Source organism: Fusarium venenatum (genome assembly GCF_020744135.1).
Source record: "Fusarium venenatum strain MPI-CAGE-CH-0201 chromosome Unknown EDB82scaffold_3, whole genome shotgun sequence".
Classification (NCBI taxonomy): Eukaryota; Fungi; Ascomycota; class Sordariomycetes; order Hypocreales; family Nectriaceae; genus Fusarium; species Fusarium venenatum.
Genome location: NW_027072131.1, coordinates 7,594,894 through 7,617,880, shown reverse-complemented (window position 1 = coordinate 7,617,880; position 22,987 = coordinate 7,594,894). Strand labels below are relative to the sequence as shown.

General features: G+C 44.6%; 11 protein-coding genes across 11 annotated transcripts; 7 read left to right on the top strand and 4 right to left on the bottom strand.

Annotated features, from left to right (window-relative positions):
- Positions 1-170: 170 nt before the first annotated feature.
- Positions 171-1,609, top strand: EDB82DRAFT_510383 (uncharacterized protein). Its single transcript, XM_025729100.2, has one exon. The coding sequence runs from the start codon at positions 228-230 to the stop codon at positions 1,467-1,469; it is 1,242 nt and encodes a 413-aa protein (XP_025583401.2). The 5' UTR covers positions 171-227; the 3' UTR covers positions 1,470-1,609.
- EDB82DRAFT_539848 (uncharacterized protein) lies at positions 1,571-3,505 on the bottom strand (the record flags this gene model as incomplete). Its single annotated transcript, XM_065609319.1, has 4 exons — positions 3,394-3,505; positions 2,064-2,173; positions 1,627-2,011; positions 1,571-1,581 (listed from the first exon to the last, which is right to left on the bottom strand). Exons 1-4 carry the CDS (start codon positions 3,446-3,448, stop codon positions 1,571-1,573), a joined length of 561 nt encoding a protein of 186 aa, XP_065464295.1. The 5' UTR covers positions 3,449-3,505.
- Positions 3,506-4,643: 1,138 nt separating this feature from the next.
- EDB82DRAFT_478910 (RTA1 like protein-domain-containing protein) lies at positions 4,644-5,625 on the bottom strand (the record flags this gene model as incomplete). The annotated part of the gene is made up of 3 exons (XM_025729097.2): positions 4,644-5,110; positions 5,175-5,423; positions 5,481-5,625. 3 exons carry the CDS (start codon positions 5,623-5,625, stop codon positions 4,644-4,646), a joined length of 861 nt encoding a protein of 286 aa, XP_025583399.2.
- A 791-nt stretch (positions 5,626-6,416) lies between these two features.
- On the top strand, positions 6,417-8,396 carry EDB82DRAFT_510379 (organic solute transporter Ostalpha-domain-containing protein). Its single transcript, XM_065608845.1, has 6 exons — positions 6,417-6,674; positions 6,725-6,872; positions 6,936-7,224; positions 7,288-7,413; positions 7,466-7,615; positions 7,692-8,396. Exons 1-6 carry the CDS (start codon positions 6,638-6,640, stop codon positions 8,103-8,105), a joined length of 1,164 nt encoding a protein of 387 aa, XP_065464294.1. The 5' UTR covers positions 6,417-6,637; the 3' UTR covers positions 8,106-8,396.
- Positions 8,397-8,991: 595 nt separating this feature from the next.
- On the top strand, positions 8,992-9,930 carry EDB82DRAFT_528273 (uncharacterized protein; the record flags this gene model as incomplete). The annotated part of the gene is made up of 1 exon (XM_025729095.2): positions 8,992-9,930. The coding sequence occupies one exon, from the start codon at positions 8,992-8,994 to the stop codon at positions 9,928-9,930; it is 939 nt and encodes a 312-aa protein (XP_025583397.2).
- A 195-nt stretch (positions 9,931-10,125) lies between these two features.
- Positions 10,126-12,581, bottom strand: EDB82DRAFT_510375 (uncharacterized protein). The gene is made up of 5 exons (XM_025729094.2): positions 11,819-12,581; positions 11,728-11,760; positions 11,320-11,672; positions 10,993-11,270; positions 10,126-10,936 (listed from the first exon to the last, which is right to left on the bottom strand). Exons 1-5 carry the CDS (start codon positions 12,414-12,416, stop codon positions 10,459-10,461), a joined length of 1,740 nt encoding a protein of 579 aa, XP_025583396.2. The 5' UTR covers positions 12,417-12,581; the 3' UTR covers positions 10,126-10,458.
- Positions 12,582-14,226: 1,645 nt separating this feature from the next.
- EDB82DRAFT_510374 (uncharacterized protein) lies at positions 14,227-15,011 on the top strand. Its single transcript, XM_025729093.2, has one exon. It carries the CDS (start codon positions 14,343-14,345, stop codon positions 14,889-14,891), a length of 549 nt encoding a protein of 182 aa, XP_025583395.2. The 5' UTR covers positions 14,227-14,342; the 3' UTR covers positions 14,892-15,011.
- Positions 15,012-15,251: 240 nt separating this feature from the next.
- Positions 15,252-16,088, bottom strand: EDB82DRAFT_539843 (uncharacterized protein). The gene is made up of 2 exons (XM_025729092.2): positions 15,572-16,088; positions 15,252-15,518 (listed from the first exon to the last, which is right to left on the bottom strand). The coding sequence occupies exons 1-2, from the start codon at positions 15,933-15,935 to the stop codon at positions 15,463-15,465; spliced, it is 420 nt and encodes a 139-aa protein (XP_025583394.2). The 5' UTR covers positions 15,936-16,088; the 3' UTR covers positions 15,252-15,462.
- Positions 16,089-17,282: 1,194 nt separating this feature from the next.
- On the top strand, positions 17,283-19,171 carry EDB82DRAFT_560152 (uncharacterized protein; the record flags this gene model as incomplete). Its single annotated transcript, XM_065609727.1, has 2 exons — positions 17,283-18,566; positions 18,640-19,171. The coding sequence occupies 2 exons, from the start codon at positions 17,283-17,285 to the stop codon at positions 19,015-19,017; spliced, it is 1,662 nt and encodes a 553-aa protein (XP_065464293.1). The 3' UTR covers positions 19,018-19,171.
- A 155-nt stretch (positions 19,172-19,326) lies between these two features.
- On the top strand, positions 19,327-19,708 carry EDB82DRAFT_478903 (uncharacterized protein; the record flags this gene model as incomplete). Its single annotated transcript, XM_025729090.2, has 2 exons — positions 19,327-19,454; positions 19,510-19,708. The coding sequence occupies 2 exons, from the start codon at positions 19,327-19,329 to the stop codon at positions 19,706-19,708; spliced, it is 327 nt and encodes a 108-aa protein (XP_025583392.2).
- A 1,162-nt stretch (positions 19,709-20,870) lies between these two features.
- EDB82DRAFT_547583 (uncharacterized protein) lies at positions 20,871-21,576 on the top strand (the record flags this gene model as incomplete). The annotated part of the gene is made up of 3 exons (XM_065609501.1): positions 20,871-21,161; positions 21,240-21,425; positions 21,493-21,576. 3 exons carry the CDS (start codon positions 20,871-20,873, stop codon positions 21,574-21,576), a joined length of 561 nt encoding a protein of 186 aa, XP_065464292.1.
- Between the last annotated feature and the right edge of the window lie 1,411 nt (positions 21,577-22,987).

Below are 22,987 nucleotides of genomic sequence, written 5' to 3'. Positions count from 1 at the left end.
AAAACCTTTACCCGGTGATGCCTTTTTATCCTAGGCTGCCTATTAGTTGTGGAGTTACTTGCTGCGCCTATTCTAGGCCTGACCAGGCGGAGTTCTAGGCTGAGTCAAGGTGGTATAACCTATGCTTATTAATAATGAAATGAGGTACATTCTAACTCCTCAAAGAATAAAACACAATTACTTTTAATCTATACTTTCTAGAATCAACAGCATCCCACTTTTTTTTTATGTCAGACGAGACATTAGCTTCGCAAGCTCCTGACGAGGTCAGCGGTCAAGCTGCCTTCTGGATTCTCGTAACGCTAGCTACCGCTGCTATCATTCAGCCATCAGCAAGAAGCAGACGAAAAGGCCGCGATGTGTTTGATAGTAACATAGATCTTCTACGATGTATCCCGGCTGTTTGTTTCCTTGACTCTATTGCCGACCTTGTTTCACTAGGAAACGCCATCTATCGGGCATTTTCTACGCCAAAGCCAACACAAAATGCTCGTCGAAGGGTCTTCCCTAAAATGAGTACATTCATTGTCAAATTGGCTCTGTCTACGGTCACGGTGCTACCTCAGACCATCAAAGTGGCCAGTTTGCAAGGTGTCCCGGCAACACAGGCTTGTGCGTTTCTATTCTTCATCGCCACTACGACCAGACTCGTGGTAGACGTTTGTGGTCTGGAGGCTGACTCAAACTATACAAATGCTCGAGACAAAGCTCTCTCACTGAGCATACCAGCACTGGTAGCATTATTTCTCCAATTGCCGTTCGAAGTGTGGATCTGGTATAATATTAGCTTTTCCGCCACCTTGAACCTGTCGACCAATATGGAGAATGTCTGTTCCTGGTTAACGATTATCTGTATCGCAGTATTGTTCATGCAACCTCTTATATGGATATTGTACCTTGTTGCCCGGCGAAGATTGGATGTCTCGGCTTCTCCCTTCATGGTTCCTATGCGCGGGTTTTACATGCTACTTGTCATTCTAGGAGTATTCAAGAAGCCTGGCGTGCACAGAGATTCAGAATCGGAATCGGATACAGGACCGCCACCGTCGTCGACGGATCGTCTGAGTTACACAATAAGTCTAATGCTTTGCGTCGCCCTCGTCAGCATAGCTGTGACTAAAATACTGGATGCTCTCGGAAAATTGGTCTCTCTTGGAGATGACACGGTGTCAACGACCAATGCCCCATCTGATATACCGACCGAGGGACCTTTACCTGAACAAGAAGGCACTGTCGATAATAATGTGGATTTGAAGGAGCCGCTGTCTGTCGGATTATCTGCGACTTGGTTTGGAAGACTTGGCGCTATTATTGACCGCTGGCTTGTACGAGCCCTTACCATACACTCAAGGGCTAGTGTGGGCATTTTCCTGACTATCTTTAACTTGATCACTACAGTGATTTATTACCTGGTGTATTTTAATGGTTCTGGTACTGTAAACCCGAATTGGACCAGTGTCTTGGGATGAGACTCGCATAACTGTATATGTCATCTGAAATATTTACGACTTGGAGGACACTCATGAACAACTTGACTAAGACAAATCTGATAGCAGTCCAACATCTAGTTCTAGTCGATAGCTATTTAATCAACCGCCTTAGTGATCCGCTATCATCCAGTCTTACCTTTTGACCAAGTCATTGCATCCCGATCGACAGCCTGATAAACCAGAGGATTCTGAGGCCCTTCGATTGCAACGATATATCCGTTGGCACACATAGAGGACCTGACAAAGTTTGACCTCGCTGAGTCAAGGTAAAAGTCATCGTACTTCTTATCCAGAGCATCTTCCAAAGATCTAACATCACCTCCGGGATGCAAAATGCTCCAAGGGTTCTGGCATGTTTTCCCCTTACAGCTCTTCATAACCATCATCAGTGAATCCAGCCGACTAACGAAGTTGACAAGAGGGCGATTATAAACCCTAGCAGTGGAATTGTAGTCAGTAATGGCGATCCCAGTGCCATTGGGGCCTGATGGCAAAAGGTTGTTGATTTGGTAAGGATCGGCCTGTTCATTTGTCCGTGAGATGATCACAAGGCGGATGTATATAGCATCTCACACTCATATCGTATAATTCGTGCTCATTAGTAAAGTGCACAGCATAGTAGAAGCTGTAATCCTTGCTTTGTAGGCGGATGCCCTTATAGATGTTTTCAAGTGAGATCAAACCTATATTTAGGTTAATTATACGCGAGTCGAAATCTTTCTGTCTGTCGAGGTATTCTCACTATTCTAGATTTCATCAATCGATAAACCTCAGTATTCAACAGCAAGATGCTCGGCACGCGCAGAGAGACCCTTGAGAATTTCGTTATTCGTGAGTGGGACTGCGATACCGTCAAATTCAGGGTTTGCCGGGATACCAGCCATACGGACGATGGTTGGGACAAGATCTGTATGGCTTGTAACGACGTTGGCAATGGCACCCTTTGGTATACCTGGACCACGGATTAAGAGAGGGATGTGAATATCTGTCTCGAATCCACATGTCTTTCCCGGCTGTAGTCGATGTTGACTCAGGTGGTAACCGTTATCAGTCGTTTAGACAACATAAGTGTTATCTGCGATAACGGGTTTCTCTAACTCATGAGCGATTCTTTCCCCCATTTCGTCTACTGCCTGAAGGGCTTGTAATCGCCGGCGGAAGTAGTTATCGTTATAGTCAATGCTGTTTGGTTCAATTTCGGGAACCGAGCCACCCAGTTGACACCACTAGGCTATAGCTTCATGAGACATGCCAGTACTGTACTATTCAACGTGGAAACTCATTCTATCCGGATTGAAGTTTGGAGTCCTTGGCACCTTAAGACCAGCGCGCATGTTCTCGTGTCACAGGGCAGGAAAAAGAGGCAGGATTTGCGGCCTAGCCTCAGGTGAATCTGGCGAGATAGCTCCTTTCAGTGCTCATTGATCGATATGGGCTTCATCATGGGGGGCAATTGGAGCGCTTCCCAAAAAGAAAGGCTTTCCAGCGGCATGGGCCTCCCGAGTGTAGTTGATAGTCTTATCGGCTAGATTATCAGTGTTGTAGTGCCCTCCGCGGCTCACAGGTTTCTCGAAGTCTTTCTGCCATGTAGCATTCCAGTAGCTATACGGAAACGGATCAAGCAAGAAATCTGATTAAGTCCATCCGGCTGCAAGAGGTTTGTCATGGTTCTCTGTAGTGTGTGTATTGAACAACTTTCCGGTGTAGTAAGTGTTGTAGCCGTTATCCTGTAGCCAGAAGGGTAGGTAATCATCGTTCAGCCCCTGACTAATGAATTTAGAGCAGCCGCCTTTGCTTCAAATTAGTTTTAAACGTACTAATAGTAGAGCAGAATTGTTCATTTCTCAGTTGGGGAGAATAATCGAAATACACATATATGAAGCGAATTTAGTGGAGTACTCACCATAGGGTAGGATCATGTCTGTGGCATTGGAGTTGTGCGCCAACTTTCCAGTCATGATGCTGACTCGAGCTGGGCAACATACTGCAGTTGTATTGGCTAGATTCAGGGCCCGTATTGGTCGCTCAATAAATGAATAAAAAAAGAAAGTTAAGAGAGAAGTATATCGATTTAAGAAACTTGCTTCACGTATATATATGTAAGCACATAAAAGAATATTGGTATTTCATTGAGAAAACGGCTGAGCAATCTAACTGAGATAGCTTTGCGTATTAGGCTTTCAATGATTGACTGTGAATACGATACCCCTGTCAATCGGTATTTGAGAAAGTCTACGTCTTTAGTTTTGCGGCAGTGAATACAACAATGTTCATAATATGTTACTACGCCACCATGTTTCAAGGCTTATATGTATCAGTAGCCGAACTTAGAACCGAGTACGAGACTCGGAACTACGGGGCTTACCGTGACCGACCGTATTTGAAGCCAATTAACTGTCGACATAAATAAGTCAAATACCTGACACTACCTATATTAGTAAGTCTTCAATCACTACCTGACATTTGACAGGGTTCTGGAATCACGACGGTGCAAAAAATAAAACACCGGAGATCCGATAGACTTCCAAGTATCGCGCCAAATCTACCTTGACGTAGCTAATCCTCCAACAGCCGGGATAAGCAATTCCTAAGCTTGACTAAAACCGTGGAATAGAAAAGAATACCTCGACAGTGGATGAATCCATCATAATCTCCGGTGACCCCACCTCCGATCTGATTCAAGTTATCAAGCGCCTAATATGACATGTTTTAATCGAGTGATGTGCAGCTAGGAGCACAGAGGAGAATAACTTGAGTATGGTTGATTGGTTATAGGATTTACGGTACTTCGGCTGTCGTCTTAGCTTTGAGAGTGATGGTCTACTCTAGTTGCTGAAGACAATATCACATACGTAATTTATCTTACGCTAATAGACATCTCGGGTAGGTACAAGTATAGATAGACTGTTATAATGGATCAAAACCGTGGATGCTCAAACGATCCAAGCTGATTCATACTCCTCGTTACCACGCAGTGTAAAATGTGTAAACCCAATAGTTTCCATACCCCTGCTAGTTATGAGACAAAGAGTAAAGGAAAAAGAAGGAAAGACGACAAGATCGTGTCAATGGAAGTACAAATGAAATGGTTCACATTAACCATCTATGATCCAAGTAGTGACAGCATAATTTGGATGGAGTCCACCAAATATTCTAGACCTCTTCTCTTCTGCCTACTACAGTTCCTAACGAGAGACCGTAATGGTTGTCGAAAGTAACCTCACTATCCGAATCCTTCGACACCTTGCTCCTGCTATTCATATACTCCGAAGGATGGAAGATATTGAGGCCAACGCTGACAATTGCCATTGGAACGGCGTCGAGGATAAGAATGTAGACCTCTTTGGACTGGAGCTCTCCATCATGTCCCTCAATGTATTCAACCATACGAAAGAGCGATCTTATAAGAATTAGCACGCTTACCACGTAAATTACCACGAGAAGCCTCTGCCACCTGATAGGTCGCGCTTTAGAATGCCTGACAAATTGGAAGTGAAATAGTCCTGTCACGGATATGAACAGACCAAAAAATAAGATCTGGACGGTCAATCCGGCGATAATGATATTTTCTCCTGTCGTTCTGTCGTCCTGGGTATCAGCATTCACGAGCTTTCCTCCACCTATAAATTATTAGTACAAAACATCTATTAAACAGTAATGCCGTGGATAAAACCGTAAACATACCGATTCCTTGCAAGAGAATAGAGAGTACGTCTCCGAGGAGAAAGATCTTGGTCAACCAACCCGGCCGAATTGGTGAGAACTGCTGTCCTCCAAGCTGTCGAATATAGCGCCCCAGGATCATATAGATTGACGCAGCGTAGCATGTCGGCCCCAGGAGCAGGAGCAGATTCTGCAAGACGTAAGGGCCAAATGTGTAATCAGGCGCTTCTCCAGCCCCTATGGCGCGGCCAATGAAGCCAACGGCTTCAACTTTACGCAGTTTCAGTTAGTTATTGGCAAGGGGGAAGCACTTAGGAGCAGACGTACAGACGGATCCAACTAAAAATGGCAAGAAGAACCATGTCCTTGTCTTGATGATTTGAATAAGGTGAAGGGCTGATGAGAGTGAAAAGACGACGACGAAAATGATGGATACGGGAAGAGATGGTTCGTAGCGATAGTAGTTCACCATTGTGAGAAAGTTATAGAAGATAATAAAACAAAAGAGGAATTTTTACTATTGCTTCGGTAATATGTGTTGAGGGATACAAATGCTCGTGGTCTAAGGATTTCTTGGTTACGTCGGTTTCGACATGTCGCTGACTATAAGTAGGAATTTTCAGGCACCCTGAGGTCAACAAGATTCCCGGACGTCAATGAACCAACGGGTGAGACTTACTTAGTCCATCGAGTTTCTTCATGGTCGAAATGCAGAGTGAGAGTCGGGTCGGCTGTTTGTGTACACCGATGGTGGGCGTTGTCCGTATTTACTGTTCCCCAATTGGTCGTCCTAACGTAAGGCTCTGAGGCTCAAGAGCGCCTTGCTAGCGGTTAGGTCTCTCGATAGTTGATTGTGGCTGATCTGAATCATTCTACACGACGGCGCCGTTGCTATATCCTTCCATCGGTTCCACAAGAATTATACGCAGCCCCTCTTGGCCCTGAGACCCCGTGAATACGGCCAAGTTCTGCATGAGTCCGTTTCAGTTGGCTAAAAATACGAGACCTTTATTTTTTCCAATACTATAAACTTTGATGGGCCATGCTACAGTGAATATGAAGCAGTTACGTTACTACTCCACCTTGCCAGGATTATAAACTCTATTTTGCCTTATTGAACGGGCTGTCGGACTTTTAATCAGACCCCGACTTGCGTTTAATCGACAAGGGTATCGTATTTAGAGCCAATCATCCTTCCTCAGAGACAACGCTCGGGCTGCTTGGCCCGCCTCACAGATCATGTAGCGACCAAGTCGCAGATCTTGCCCAAACAAAACATGATGCGAGCTGACTTGTTGCATGACGAGACTACCGTGTGGTAGTGCAAGTCTGAGGCCAGTCGGCATTTCAATTGTTTATTTTATTTCCAATCGTACAAGGCTCCCCAATATTGATATATAAGGATACTGCAGCTAATATTCTGGACATATAGCAACTGAGCATGCTTCATACCTTGACTGTCTCTATTCAACCGACTCTCGACCATGGCGAAATGCAAAGAACATCCTCTGGATGTTGAAAGTAGGTCCTGATTCACTATAGCGCGTCGTCAATCCACTAATCTCCTTCAGTCAATGAAAAAGACTTAAGCATTGGCCTTACCACCCATGGTCTTCTGGTTCTTATCGCTGCTTTATCGTGTCTCGTGGCATGTCTGGTCTCGACTTACTTGATAGTCAAGCATGCACAAACCTTTACCAGGCCGTCGCAGCAGAGACAGTGAGTCTTGAGACACCCATAATCAGTTTGCCACGCATAATTACTAACCCTTCCATCTTTCAGAGTGATTCGAATACTCTTAATGGTACCTGTATATTCTATTGCATGCGTATGCAGTATCATCTTCTACCGCCAACACATTTACATCGCCGCTACCTACGAGTTCTATGAGTCTCTTGTTATTGCTGCATTTTTCCTACTTCTCTGTCAACTTTTGCACGTCAACACGGCTACTTTGCAGGCTGACCTTGCTGAGCTTCAGCCTAAGCCCTGGATACCTCCCATTCGTTTAGTGGCCTACTGTTTTGGTAATAGGACAGGGAAGGCCCTCAACGGTCACAGATGGTTCAACGTGAGTTTTGCAGCGTACCATTTAGACTGCGCCTTCAATCCATACTAATCTTTCTATGTGTAGACCATTTGTGTTGGTGTGTTGCAATTTTGTGTTGTCAAATTCTTTGGAGCATTGGTTAAATGCATTACTGAGGCTGCTGGCGTGTATTGCAAAGACTCTAACAGTGTCTCCCATGCTAAGATTTGGGTAAGAACGTACTCTTGGCTTTCACTTATCGTACTGACAATGACACCTGTAGGTGATGATAATTGAGTTAATATCATTAGTCTCAGCCATGATGTGCCTACTACAATTCTACAAGGAAGTTCATTACCGAATTGCTGAACATCAACCCATGCTGAAATTTTTGGCTATTAAATTAGTCATCATGGTTTTCTATATCCAATCAGTATGTTTGACAATTTTTATGAATCAAGAGCACCTATCATGATAGTTGGGCATTATTAATTATATAAACTTTGCAGTTCGTATTTGGCTTTATCACCAAGCCCGGTGGGCCTGTGAAGCCTACCAGATATATCTCATATCCATCTTGGGCGGTTGGTATCCCCAACACGCTTCTGTGTATCGAGATGGTATTTGCGTCCATTCTCCATCTTTACGCTTTCCCGTATCGTCCATATGAGAACGACCAGCCTTGTAACAGTGAGGGCTCAGAAGTGCTTGGACAAAGATATCAATTGGAAGGTGGATACGGAGGTTTAAGTACTGCAGACTCTCACTACGACTCGATTTGGTCTGAAGGCACCAAGCGGTCCGACAAGGCGCAGACATCTGCCACGGGTGCGGTCTTGCAAGCACTCTGGTTTGGAGAAATTTTACAAGGAATCAGCCAAGCTGCGAGGTGGCTTTTTGTTCTGCGGAGGCGACAGCATTAAATGCATGTACTTCCAGTTTCAGCACACCCTTTGATGACACGTTACTGGTTATGAGATGTGTAATGAAGTGTCGTGGTGTGAGAGTTTGGACGGGCACCTATTTTGGAATTGCGCCGGGCCGCTTAGAAACAAGAGCGCAATCCGACCGAGTGGTATATCTCCTCTCAATTATCTAGTCGAGGACATAAGTTTTCTTGACATTCTTTTACATATTTGCCTTACAGTCACACGGCTTCTACCCACAAACTAGCAGAATACAATTAAGACTATTAGTTCCATTGGCCTATTTAACTACCATTGCCAAAGAGTTAAAACGTTGGGAAACATCATTCTCGTTGAAATTAGAATGCACAGCCCTGGCCTTGTGGAGATTGAATCTTGTGGACGACGTCTAAATAGAGTTTGCAACCTGACACAAGCTTGGACGCTCCGCCACTCTGGGTGACGATGCCGATTAAAATGCGGTCAACATAGCAGTATTTTACTACTATTAGAAGCCATCATTTCCGATATGAAACTATTCTCTTGAACCTTTGCGTTTATGAGGTTTGGCTATCTGAACCAATAATGACTGACTTCCTCCCAATATCTGACGCGTCCGAGAGGTCAGCTCCTGCGAGGCGTCGGGCGCATCGCAAGTCAAGGATGGGCTGCATAACATGCAAAAAAAGTCGGATCAAGGTAGCAATTCTTCTGGCGACTGACCATCCGGCTAGCTGACATGTTCAAGTGCGACGAGGTTCGTCCGGTCTGTAAGAACTGCCACAGACGGGACGCGGTTTGCGACTATCTTGACACGTCGCGTACAAGGGGCTGCCCAGCTAAAAACGTCAAAATTGTGCCAAAACGGCGTGGACTATCTGTTGAGCCTGAGCCTGTTGTAACTATGTCACCCGCGAACGAGCTATGCAGTATTTTGCAATTGAGTGATCTATTTGCTCAGCGGATCTCATTGCCCCCAGGACGCTTACTTGAACTTCAGCTTTGCCATCACTTCCTACAGATGACGCAGATAGCAACCGAGACTCAAGCTGCCTGGTCATACTGGGTTCTAGAGCAAGCCGCTCAATCGTCTGGTGTTATGGACGCGCTTCTTGGGACGTCTGCGTTCCACCTGCATCGCTTCAGCAAGTTCGACACAAGGCTTCTAATGGCAGCACATGAATACATGGCCCGTGCAATAGAGGGCCATAAGAAAGATCTGAGTGGAGGTTTGGATGAATTAAATACCTCCAAAGTGGTTGCAACTTGCGCACTCATCATTACGCATGCCAACTCCAACGCATACCCCTTTAGTGGCGATAGCGACCAACGTCAACCTCATGACTGGTTCATTTCGTTCCGTAGGGCTATGGGCATACTCAACAAAGCGTCACCGTTGATTCAGGACACTGTCGTCGGTCAGGAGTTGAGAACTCTTCACCCAATTATTCGTCAGGATATTCATCCAAACCCTTTTAGCTTTCTACTCTACTATAACCCTCCATCAAAGTCATGCAACCAGGAGGAAATCAGCGTTTGTACTACGGCAGTGGCTCATCTCTCCTATATTTATGTCGGGTTAATTACTGAAAAGCCTCTCCGCTTTTCAATCTGTGTTTCAGATTCCTTTGTCGCCCTTGTCACAGCAAAGGTTCCTCGGGCCTTGGCTATCTGTGGATACTTCTTCATGGTAGTAAAGCTAGGACGGCAGCTCTGGTGGATTGATGGTGCACCAGAACGGGAGTTCGATAATATTATGAGATACTTGCCGAGAAACTGGTGGTCAGTTATGGACTGGGCTATTCGAATATTTGAGTGGAATGATCGGAGTACAGCACCGTAGACTAGTGTCTGGTTGACCCGTATGATTGTATACCAGTAGGGTTAGAATGGCAGCTGGTGACTTTGATGGCTATTTGGGAATATTTAGGACTCTGCTCATAATTTAACTATCTTTCGATCTTTTATCACTGCTGAGATCTTGTACTCTCCTTGCAAGAACTTATCTACTCAAATAGAACAATAAGCATTCCAGAAATTGCAAAGATAAAATGGAATAATTCCAATCTATTTAATAAACCATAACTGGCTATACAACAACTACATCCCAATTTCCGAAATCTAAATAACGTGCACCGTTCTTCTGGGTGTGATTCTAGTAACCTTGTTTATCTTACTCTCGTCCAGAAGAAGTGTTTCGTCAGAATAGATTTTTACATACCATGATGACTAGGGAAAAATATGACATTATCTGCTAACCCTCCATACATTCACTGAGCCCTCACTTGTGATGTCACTGGGCTTCAAAGTCTGTCTCGTATAGCCAAGTCTCAAAGCCGTTCCTTGTTAGTGGCCGGCCACTCATCGTCCGTTATGCTGAATCAGGCCCTGGTGCAGCAGGTGCTGGGGCGACCGCAAAATCCTCCGCCTTATAGTTCCGGGGCCAAATACCATTTTTACCAGGGGCCAGAATCCCATTAGGGTAAAGAGCGTTCTTGATGAGGGTATTGAGATGCATCTGAGCATTGTTGTTAAAACTATACGTTTGCGCGATCTGATCCATCAGAGCCAGATGCGTGCGATATTCGCCCCAGCCTCTTTGGGCGGCTTCATCTATCAGCGTGCAGATGAGTTCGTGGGCGCGACGGCATGAGTCCTCATCCTCTCGGTTGAACACTAGACAGACGATGTGATGCATCTCACGCATGCCCACGACAAAGGTTCCGATGAAGTCGAACCCAGCTTCCTCGCATCGGGTCCGAGTGAGCTGATATTGAGCAATGGCATCGTCGCCAGTAACTTTAGCGATTGGTGAGAAGAACACGTGTGCGCCGTTAGGGAGCCAGTTTCTATATGTTATTAGCTAATAGTTCAGTCTGGCAATGGGATCACAGAGACAACTTACACCCACTCTAGTTCCGTATAGGTGGGAATGCCTTGGAGGGTTAGATTTCTCGTCTGCAACACAACATTGTCTGGCATATCTTCAGGGAAATAGAACTTGGCGCCAGGGATAGCAGAAAACGACTGCTTGACAACTTCCCACATAACCTTTCTGATAGGTTCCGGCCCATAGAGTGCTCCGTAAAAATTCCACCGGCCTAGATTCAATTTCCTGGCTATTTCGTCAAGCTCTTGATCATTGAGAGGCTTCTTGGATGTGGTGTATGAAGCACGATTACCCTGAATGGACTTAGCCAGATAACTTTGTCTTGAATGAAAGGATACATACCATGACTGCTGCGTCTAGAAGTATATGCCTTACAGTCGGTACATTTTGTAAAACCATGGACGTCCGGAGTGGTCTAATGATCTCGATAGCCTGGTGTAGATCTTCGTCTCTAGGAATAGTGATCATGTAGGACTGGTAGCCACCTGGGTTTACCATAAGCCAGACTCCCATCTTGACAACGATGCCAAGGGAGGACTGGGTGAAGATTCCGTCATTGTATGGGCCAAACCCATAGTTGAAGAGTTGCCAGGCAGAGTTAGGTTCTTGATCATGTGGTGGTGCATTGGGGTCTGCATTAGGATTGGGAAGTGCGCCCATTCCTGTACGCACGAGGGTACCGTCTGGTAAGACAACTATAGGAAAAGTCAGATATGTTGTTGTTGCCCGGCTGCGACTGGGGATTCTTACCTTCCATGCCACAGTGCATCATAAAATGATCACCTATGAGAATGTCAACCGCCTGTTATCCATTGACCGGTTTCATTGCGAGGTAACGTACCGTAGGGTGTATAGCCGACTCCTCTCTCAGTGGTGTTTCCAAGAACAGAACCTCCTCCCAAGTCAGGAACGTCAACCCAAAGTTTGTCACGAAGATTGTTATCAACCAAGTACTGATGAAGATCTGCATATGTTACACCCGGCTCAACAAGAGCGTAAGCCCCATCGACGTCGACCTTGAGGATTTTGTTCATATGCTTTCCAAGGTCAAGTGCGATAGACCCAGGGACTCGGGGAGCAGCTCCGCCGTATCCGACGTTTCGGCCGATGGATAATGGCCACAGTGGAATACTGTATTTATTCGCCAGCTTCACGATGGCTTGGACTTCTGAGACATCACGAGGCGTGATGACGGCTGAGGATATAAAGTGTTCTTTACCCGCGATATGAAACATGTCATGGACTTTGCTCTGATCAAGGTAGTCGGATTTCCTGCATTGATCACTGCTACTAACAATTGTGACATCGTCTGGGCCACTGATGCCCTGGGCTTCCGTGATGAAACTTTGGAATGTCTCTCTTGTTGTTTTCGGAGGTAGGACAATTGGAACTGCTGTAGATGGAATTGGCTCCTCATCTTGTCCAGTGCGAGGTGGCATGTTGAAACGAGGCAAGAAGAGATTAAGAGGGGCTTGTATGATATGTTACGGAGTGATGAATGAGTAGAAGAGAGAATATGGCAATAGCAGAATGTGAGATGCAGACCCAAATTATATATTCCCAAATAGCGGAATGTGATTGTATAGGCAAGTCGTAAATAACTCCCCCGCTGGACTGAGTACCCTGATTGTAAAACCCACTGATATAGGTGATCCCTGTCGATCTCTTCGTGTAAGGACGAATCATCTGATGTGAACTGACTCGCGAGATCATCATATCCAATGACGTGTGGTAGTGGGGGATTATCCGACTAGGGGCAGATCTTCCGGTGCATACAGCATGCAACATCAGCCGCGGGGAGCGACATATGATGTGAGAGAATCAATAACATGTGGATACATTTATCTCAGGATGCATCGATGCACGTAATTCGTTAACGGATCCGTAAACCTCTTACATGCAACGAACATACCATAAGATTGAGACTCCTTGGGCTCAGCCTTGTTACAAACAATATCTTCAACCTGCTAAGACCTTGAGTGGATCGAAATAGAACATGTAAGATGAAGTGAGTGATGGAAGGGGAACTCAAACATTTATCTTCACCTTCGTAGGGGTAAAGCACTCTACGGCCAGGTATTAAACTATTTTTTGGACTATTTCCTTTTCACTAGGTTTAGCACGTGTTGTTACAGTTTCCATCAGGAAGGTATAATTTTTAAATTGTTAAACAAAATCCTTACAAAACGTACATTTCAAATGGATCAGAGTCTACGCCAAGGAAGAGAAGGCGAAATCGGTAAAAGGAATCTGACACCATCGCAACCAGGGAACATACTTTTCAATTTGAATTGAGTCATAAGACGAGAAACAATCAATGAATTTTCAAAGTCCTATGAAGTCCTAAATGGCCGGTCTCGGTGTCCAAACTTTTGATGTGGTACTGTAGGCTGTATTCAAGATACAGTAGCAGTGTAAAGGCCAAAAGGATAAGAGTGATATCGTGACCAGAGCTGACGACACATTCATATGAGCATGATACAGTCGATTAGGATTAGCCACATGCTATCGTTATCTCTTTAAGACCAAAAGCTGTTAATTTTTGCGTGTAGCTGAGATATCCAATCAGAGAGAGCTGATCAGCTATATACAAAAAGGCTACAATGGCGGGATATACTCTTGGCGGAAATTTAATAATAATCCTTACGACAGGATGCGTACCTCGAAAGTACAGGGATACATCACTTTATAACACTGTCAGTCGCGCCACAAGTCTCTCTATGTACCTTATCATTGATTGGTTCAATATTCAAACGCGCTAAAAGTAGCGACTTTCGGTCTTAAAGAGAGAGCATCGAATCATTCTGCCACAGTTATACTAGCGCGTCCTGTCACTCTAAGTTTAGTGCTGAGAGGAGGCTCAAAACGAATTAGATTTCAACGTTAGGACATCCGTAAATAAACGGACATAAATCTGGATAATGTCATGTTCAATTAGAGTTTGGCCCACACAATCTGCATGCTTACGATAGAGCGAACGTGGCTCAAAAGGCAAAAGCCATGCTACCACTTTGACGCGTTCCAGACCCAGCTCAAAATTGGTCTCCTCGAACTCAAGGTGTAAAAAAGGAACTACTGACAGTGCCCGTTTTCACACGGCGGTTTACGATCGATGCTAGTGTCAAATTCCATAACCGAGGGAGCGGTTCTACTCAACAACCACCGGTGGCCGTTTTTGGAGAAAAACCTTAAGAATTGTATGATGTGGGGGCGGCCGATTCCCCGACATACAGATGGCTCACGGCACTCCGCTGGCATAAATTACCTTAGTTACTAAATCCCACATATAGGCAGTCTTCTAAACAATTCAATATTGATTCCTTCCTATTTGTTCAGATACAAAAACCAACTGTCGTCTTCGTGAAATGTTCGGACGTCGACGAAGACCTATTCTCGGCGCTGCCGTTGTTGTAGGTGCGTCTCGAGCAGCTGCCAAGCGCGAAGTTCGAAAACAAGGAATCTTGGCCACTGAGCGTGATCAAGAAATAGAGAGAGAGGTCGAGCTCCGAAAGTACCAAGATGAACAACAAGAAATACGTGCACAGCGTGCCGTCGACGAAGCGATAAAAAAGTCTGGACTACAGGAGCAAGCTGCCCTACAGAACACCGCTCCACTGCCAATTCCACCGCAGCAGCAGTACAATGCTGCCTTCCCAGTGATACAATCTCAGCCTCGAGAAATGGGATTTTACGAGTCTACCGCTCAGTCAGCACAAGACTATCGACCGGTGCCTGAATACCAGCTTGCGCCTCAATTCGCAGAAGAGAGACCTCGAAAATCTCCAATTCCGCGCCAAAATCCAGATTCTAGAATTCGATACTGTACTCAGTGCGGCCAAACTTGCCAGTATACAGACAGATTTTGTCGCCAATGCGGTATAAAGCAACCATGTCAGGAAGACGTGGTGGGGTAGACGGGTTTCATTTCAGTGTGTTTACTCATCTTTATGGTCGAAGTTGATCGCAGTTTGCACGAAGCTTGAGGGATCTTCTTGATAGTAATGGAACGGGAGTTTAGTCTTGCCTGACCTACGTCCAAATTGTGAATTTATCGCCGTAGAGCATCGAAACAAGTGGTTTAGTCGCGTGAAACTACCAAAACATCCACAGCAGCCATGTTGTTGAGACCTAGCACAGACTGAAAGATGGTAAATTATCTGCGCTGTAATTATTTACGGGATTTGTTCACATTGAACCTAGACGAGGATAGATATGTTCGTGGATAATGCCGATAATTCTCTTGATCGAATAGACTAACCACATGTCATCCTTTTGAATCTTTCAGCTTACTATTGTCTGAGTAAATGAGTCTGACTCATAAATCTGCTCACCCCAAGAGCAGATACGACGGAAGAATGTTAAGCCCTTTGCACGGCAGGTACCTCAGCTGGGTTATTAGTATGTTTGGATGAAAGCAAAACCTAACTGGACCATCTGACAGTTGAACAGCCAATGGACCTGCGTTCTGAGCCTTAACGTCAATGCTCAAACTACACCGAACAAACCATCGTCCAACCTCGCGTCAGTGTCTCGGACGGGTTCTAGAGTGACCATTAGAATGAGGGGAAGTTACTAAAGATAGTATCCAACTCACCAATTACAAACACAGTAACAGCCTGATTTCCCCGTCCACCCAAAACTTTAATATTAAAAAGATCTCGTGGGCAAGACCAATCGTATTTGTTTGGGCCGACAAGAGGTATACTCCATGAAATGGCCACTTTGTTGTTCATCTCCACACCCACCACTCGGTAAGAAACAGACCCATCGATTGTACCATACACGTGGCTCGACTTGCATCGCATCATGCCACTTTCTCCTGCTAGTATCTGTTGCGGCGGCCGAGATTCTGAAGTTTCCATCCAGTTACCGTGGTCTAGACTCGGGGATTCAGGCTCGATATTGAGTTCTTCGTTGGTGTGATTCAGAATGACAACTAGCAGTTCTCGTGCGGCCATGTTGTCAGTTTGTATCGATGGATTGGTAGATGGACTTTTTTTTTTGACAGTTTGGTAGCAAATGATATGACAACAAAATCAAGATTGTAGCAGAGCCAACGACATCACGAGATGGTATCGCGGCCTTATGTAGACATCCAGGTTCGCAGTGAAGGAAATCGAGTTTGTCAATGAGTCTAAGCTAGTGCACATTTATGTCGTCTCCATAAAATTGTTGCAGTCTCACCATTATCCAAAAACGTACGATACTAATCAATGAATTCACAATGTATCACTACACATACATGTACTTCGGAAACAGACTAGTAAATACATATGTTAATATTTTGTCTAGAAAGGATCTGTATACTCTGATTTCGGTGACCGACGTTTCAATTGTTGTTTCCTGGTCGTCGGCTGAAAAATGCCAAAATGTCGATTACGCTTAGTGAGATTAATGTAAGTATAATCACTGCCAGACATGGGCAGCTTGTCGCCATAAACAGGTACGGTTAATTAAAAGTGCGGGTAATCTGACAAGTACATTGGTAATTGCGGGAACTCGAGTTGCTCTTAGATTTGGTTGCACACCAACAACATAAGCTTACCTGATTTGTCACCATGGATGTGTTACACAATGAAGTAGCAATAGAGACACAGGGAATTTCACGACAAACAACAAGGCCCAACACGAGTTGAGTGAGGGTGTGCGTATGTCAGCGGAAGTGACATCTAGCGTGATGAACATTAGAGATTCCTGGGCTTGCAAAACAGGACTAAGATGCCAGTGCAAGTAACTGTTGTACCGGTAACCATTAACGGATCCGGAGACGCCATCTGATCGGAGCAGCCGTTACATGCATGCGGTGAAGAAACTTTGTTTATTCGATTAATCAAGGGAACGTACTTGATGGAGCAACTGGATACGCCGCAACACAGCACCTCTTACTGAGGTCCCTGGGGTTCATAAGATTTTACTTCAATCTTCATAAACCTGTATTTAAAGACATCTAGTCATAGGCCTGATTGAGAACATGACGCGGCGCAAGACACACAACAAATGTTAACGAATTGTTCAACGAAATACGGATAAGGACTGGTCTAGACTCTGTATCGAATGTTTTTCTCGCACTCGTCTCAAGCGACCAATGTATATACATTGTACTCACAAGATGAGGCATTGGATCGCCTGGCTGAACAAATAAGATGGTCAATGTTAGAAAGAGGTGACAAGCAGAGGAATTGAGTTGGGTGAACCCAAAATAAATGTCTACATAATCTCTCGATATCTTTATGTATTGATCGATTACTCAAATAGTTACTTACAATATTTCCAAAATTGTTTTGCCAACATATCTATCACCAATTATGTCTACCCTTCTTGGCAGCGGTGCAAGCTGCTCTATTTATCTCGCGGAACCCAGTCTCTTTCTTCCAGGATTTGACTGCTCATGCCATGATCACCCTGAGAGTCAGGATGGCATCACCTTGTTACGAGGAACACTTCGTCTGATCTTGATCAAAGAGATTAAGATTAAATCAATACACATCAAGCTCGTCGGGCACACATGTATCAAATGGGAGGGCCAAGCTGGACCGGATTTCCGCGAAGAGAAGGACGTACAAAAGCAAACTTCAACAATTTTCGACGCTGTAAAACATCGGGACAAAGACGATTTTGGACTTCAGTGTAGATACTGGGTCCTAGATCCACCGCATACTGATGTTATAAGGTCTGCTGCTACAAGACAAACAGCAATCTTGACATCATCAGGGCCGATTTATCATCACTTTATAGACAACAAATTACCCTTGGCTGTTAACTGCTCCGAGATACAACGCCCTAGTGCGGATAACACGATATCTTTCACGAATGAAACAGAACATGACAAGATTTTCTATCCGGGAATCTACGAATATGACTTCGTTTTTCCAATTACACATCACCAACTGGAGACAACCCAGGTTCCTCATGCGACAGTAAATTGGACGCTGTTTACTAAAATAGCTCGCTCTGGGTTATTCCATCACACTCTTCGCGGCCAGAAGGAGGTCACATTCGTCAGGACACCTGATCCATTATCTCTTGAAATGATACAACCCATCCCTTTGCGTTGCCACGGCGACAACTGGTTGCAGTACGATATAGTTGTTTCTGGAAGGAGCTTCCCTATTGGAAGCCCGATTCAGATTGCTATGAAAGTGAGACCAACGGAAGGGAACATGGTGCAAGGCTTCGAGCTGTTGATAAACGAGTCGATAGAATACTGGTTCAACGATAAGAAGGTCAACAGAAAAGGTCCTACTCGTTCTATTCTCCTTGTCAAAACAACGGCTGAAAGAGTTATTATACCAACGTGGACGATCGCAGGTCAGGTATCTGTCCATAACAGTGAATCCGAACACGAACTAATACACCAGAACCAAGACTCGGCCCTACAACACGAAAGTATTAAAACAACAGGGGAAGTCGAGACAACCAGTAGCATTACCGAGACAAGGGAAAATGATTTGGAGAATATTGATGCGAATTTAGCGACATCGGTTAATGAGGTCGACATCGAAGCAGTTGTACAAATCCCCACGTGTAAAGTCATGTTGAGGAGAGACGATTTGAGGCTGCATCCGAAATGTACATGGAAGAATGTTGTGGTAAAACACAGTCTTAGGGTGAAAATGAGCACACACCCCTCCGCTAAGAAGTCTTACTAATGATGATCGATAGGTCGTACTACATGTCACCCAGCCTGATCTCAGCGACCCATCTGGAAAGAGACGTATTTATCGGGATACTGCCATCAGCGTACCTATCACCATCCTAAATTGTCGATCGAATCAGGCCAATATGACCCTCCCCACCTACTCCCACGATGCACTTCATCCTGTCAGCTGCCCCACAATGTGTGGGTGTCCGGATGCTCTCCCCTTGACTAACGAAAAGCCACCTCGCCGTTTTGTCAGGGTGATGGTTGCGCGCCACCTTTTTAATGACAGGTCTAAAACACCTCTTACATTGAAAATCGGTAACACTGCAACGCCACTTACCCCTGCCCTTATCAATGATGAAGAACCCCCTCGTTACAACGACGTAGTGGATGTCTGATGCTGACAGCCCCGGGAATCGCTTCACTCATCCACAACACCACACCTCAATTGCAATCCTCATTTTAGTAGCGTAGCATCATTACAGGCTTTCACCAAGACTAGTTATCAGCCCTGGCTAGCCTTTGGTAGTTCCTGAAAATGGCAATGTGAACAGAGTTTTTAACTTGTCCGTGTGAGAGAATCTTTCCTGAGGCCTCGTGATAACACAACTTGTCGTTATGTAGACATTCTTTAAATGTTGGTTTATGCCCATCACTACTCAAATCCTTCGCCGTGAATACTCTGTATCTATTCTTTTGTGTACACAATGAACAAGGCATATGACTCAAATATGCCGACTACAGAAGAGCCACATGTCGGAACCAAGGTTTCATACGTTATAGCGAGTCTCGGAGCAGCTTGTTTGGTCTTACTTATCATTATGGTTGTCGCGTCGTGAGTATCTAGTCTTTTTCAAACCGCCTTTTTCTTTATGCTCATACTCCATAAGGTTTGTAAACTACAAGAGACAACAGATCCTTACGGAAGGGGGTGTTGAGAGGTGGCAGGTCGCTCCAGGCGGAATAGTGACTTTGCAAACACTCGATGGTACAAGCCCAGCCGAGAAATACAAATTTCCGCAATCGCCCAAGCCCAAGTCGCATCAGGACTTAGAATCGCTTGCATTGGACTCCTTAGAACTCTGGTGAGTTATCGGTGATCATCTATATAGATGTTCTGTTTCTAAACATCTAGTGCAATCTGCCTTGAAGTTTTTGAGACTTCGGAATCTGTTCGGCGATTGAAATGCGAACATGTCTATCACCAAGAATGTATCGATCGTTGGTTTCAAGGGCATCATTTCACTTGTCCTTTGTGTAAGTCAAGTTTTGTTGCAAGGGCAGGAAGTAGTAAAACATCATAAAACCTGATAGCCAATGGGACATCCATGTGATTAGGTTTATTCACTGTCACTAGATGAAAATAAAATTTAACCATGACCTGTCACGCCATTGCGCTACTAATGGAAGATCCGGAAGCATGATGAAAGTTTGAGGGGTTCGTGCCAATGTCTTGTTGACAGGCACATGTGGATGGGTTACGTGGAGTCGTCTAGTCTGGACTAACTAGTTAGATAATGCATGGCAAGTTGCACACTAAAATGACATGCAGCAGGCACAGTTAGTGGACCAAACGTCTAGATCTAAAAGCTGACGGCGTGCCACATTTGAACGTCTTCAATTAAACAACCATGAATTCGTCAACCTCATCTAGCGCAAAATGTACGTAGGAATACCTGAAATGGTAGCGAAAGTCAGGGTAACTTGGCGATTGGCTGAATCGTAAATTGATCTGGCTTCGCATGTCTTGTATTTTACGATGAATTAAGCTTTCGCCCAGCCCTTCTCAGTTTCCCCTAGGTTTTCAACAACGTCCCATGTCCTTCCCTGCCTTGCAGGATAATGTACTTCACTCCAATTCAAGCCTGTTCATTGCACGGTCGCGACCTCGCATGTTCTCAGTGGCTTTTAAAGTACAGAAAGACCGATCTGGATTCCTTTCTAGAGCCAGTCATAATTAGTGGCAGGATTATCGCAACATAACTCTCGCGGAAAACCTGGTTGTGGACTGACAACGCTCACGGTGTGCTACAACATAATCGTGACTTACAACCTCCCCAAAGCTGAAACAGTTCTACAGTATTGCATCATTATGACATGTATTAAACCGCCTAAATGATTAAGCTCAATTCTCACGTTCAATAACTCTCATTCCCACGGTAAACACTTTCGTCTGTAGATTATATAACAACCACAGATTCTGGCAAAACTACCACGATTCATCAATCTGTTTCATCTAATCTACATCAACATGGCTGAATCTGAATCTGGAGTCGCTCACAAAGTCATTTCCGTTATTCTCCGCCTTTCGGAGCTTGCCTGTGCTATAATCGTCCTGGGCATCCTCTCACGCATTTGTTATCTCGTTGGTATCGCGGGAGATAACGTAGATGGAAGAATCATCTATACTATCGTCGTCGCGTGTCTGGGCATCATGTACTCCGTCTTATTTTGCCCGCCATTCAAGAGCATGTTCCTTGGCTTCCCCTTTGACTTTGTGCTATTCGTGATGTGGCTTGTGGCATATTGCTTGCTTCAAACGGTATTATACACCCTTTCACCTTCAAATAAGCTTGAGGCAAGAGTATTTACTAATAATATATGATTTCATAATTCACAGAGAACGGGTACACATACTTGCACTGCTCGTTGGTATTATAACTATTGGGGTTACTATTGGGGTCGTTACTGGACATCTGGACCCGCTGGAACTGTCGCCGTCAATAGCGCGGGTTGTGCCTCGTGGAGAGCGGTCCTATCATTTTCGTTCATCGGCTGGTTTCTCCATCTTTTGAGCGGAATCCTGGTGAGCTATATCTTCAATTCTACCATCATGTCAGGGAGAAGGGAAGAGTTAACACAGTGTATCCAAGGGTGTCTATGTATTCGTCACATACGTTCAGCTCGATGAGACAAAGCGCGATATCCAGCAGCATGCAGAAAAGCTCACAAAGTAAGTTCTACTCCTTTACAACGTACATACAACCATGTCATGGAATTTACAAGCTAATGTTCCTTGCTACCAAGGCCTGACCCTCGAGCACGTGGCTACGAGCGAAGTAGGGAACAACAGCAGACTAGCGAGACCGTCAGTGTCTAGTTTACGATACTGTCCACCAGAGACTGTGAAGGGACAATATCTACTTTGTCGAAAGCAGTCACGGATGGAAATAGTACACACTGTTTCCGAAATAAATAATGCTTGTACTGAGAAGCGGCTCAACAGTGGGAATGGGGACAAATTGATGGAGGAACGTAGTGATTGACTAGTTCTAATTTATTTAGTTATGCGAGTAATTGAACCTTGAACTGTATGGGAACCTTGATGAAAGTTTGAGATGAAGCCCCAGCATCTTGAGACTATCGCCATCTGTGAATCAACGTTATTGCACCTAGCAGGTACCATTGAACCATGGAATTTGGACTTTCGACTAAGTAATGCATCATCTAGTTTTCAAAACGCTTGAACATGGTGTTGCACTTCTAGGCCTTTCACAGTACTGCTGTTGTAGTAATACCAAGAATCGATTGGCGAGGTCGCCTTAGTGGCCTGATAGATCCAGCTCGAATATTCTGCGAAGAACAAGGGGTCCGTTCATGGGTGGAAGTAGTTATTAGATCTAGACCGCTCGTTATGAAACATAACATGATAGAGCGAGGTCTGGATCACAACATGCTTTTGATATGGCTGTAATACGTATCCAAGCTCATATGATCTGATATGACAACCTCTTGCAGTTGCTATTACGAATGAGATTGTGAGTCTGGAAACAGTGTCGATCAATAAATGTTACTGCTTACTCAACTAGGTACACAATATTGCTCCTCGTGTTCCAACACTGAAAGACCTATTGATATGTCCTATTTAGATTTAGTGATAGAGATTCATTATGAGAAAATGACATGAAACTTGCTGTCCCTTTTATACCGTGGTTTGATATACGGTATTTAGCTGTTGTAACCATCAACCTTATACTGATGATATCATATTGCATGACAAACGATTTTTTAGCATCCTATAGTATTTGTAACTCTCGATATTTTCTCGAACTCAGTCTTTGCGCATCTGCAGGTATGCAATTTTGGCTACGAAGTACTATCCTACTTTAATCACAGTATAATTCCATGGCCACTAACGACGAGGCGCATCTGGGGCAATTTGTATATGGCTATTCCTCTGCAAACCGAAGCGATGCCGCGTATCCTAAACTTCCAAATTCGGTAGGGATCCGGTTCAAAAGGGGTATGTAACCAACCCCCAAGAATATCGGGGTTGCAGTACCATGATAAAGTTGTGGCTGTTATCTGACACATAATTTATTTAGTTACTGGTGGTTTCTTTCAACAGTGGTCCCTATGATTGCCGGA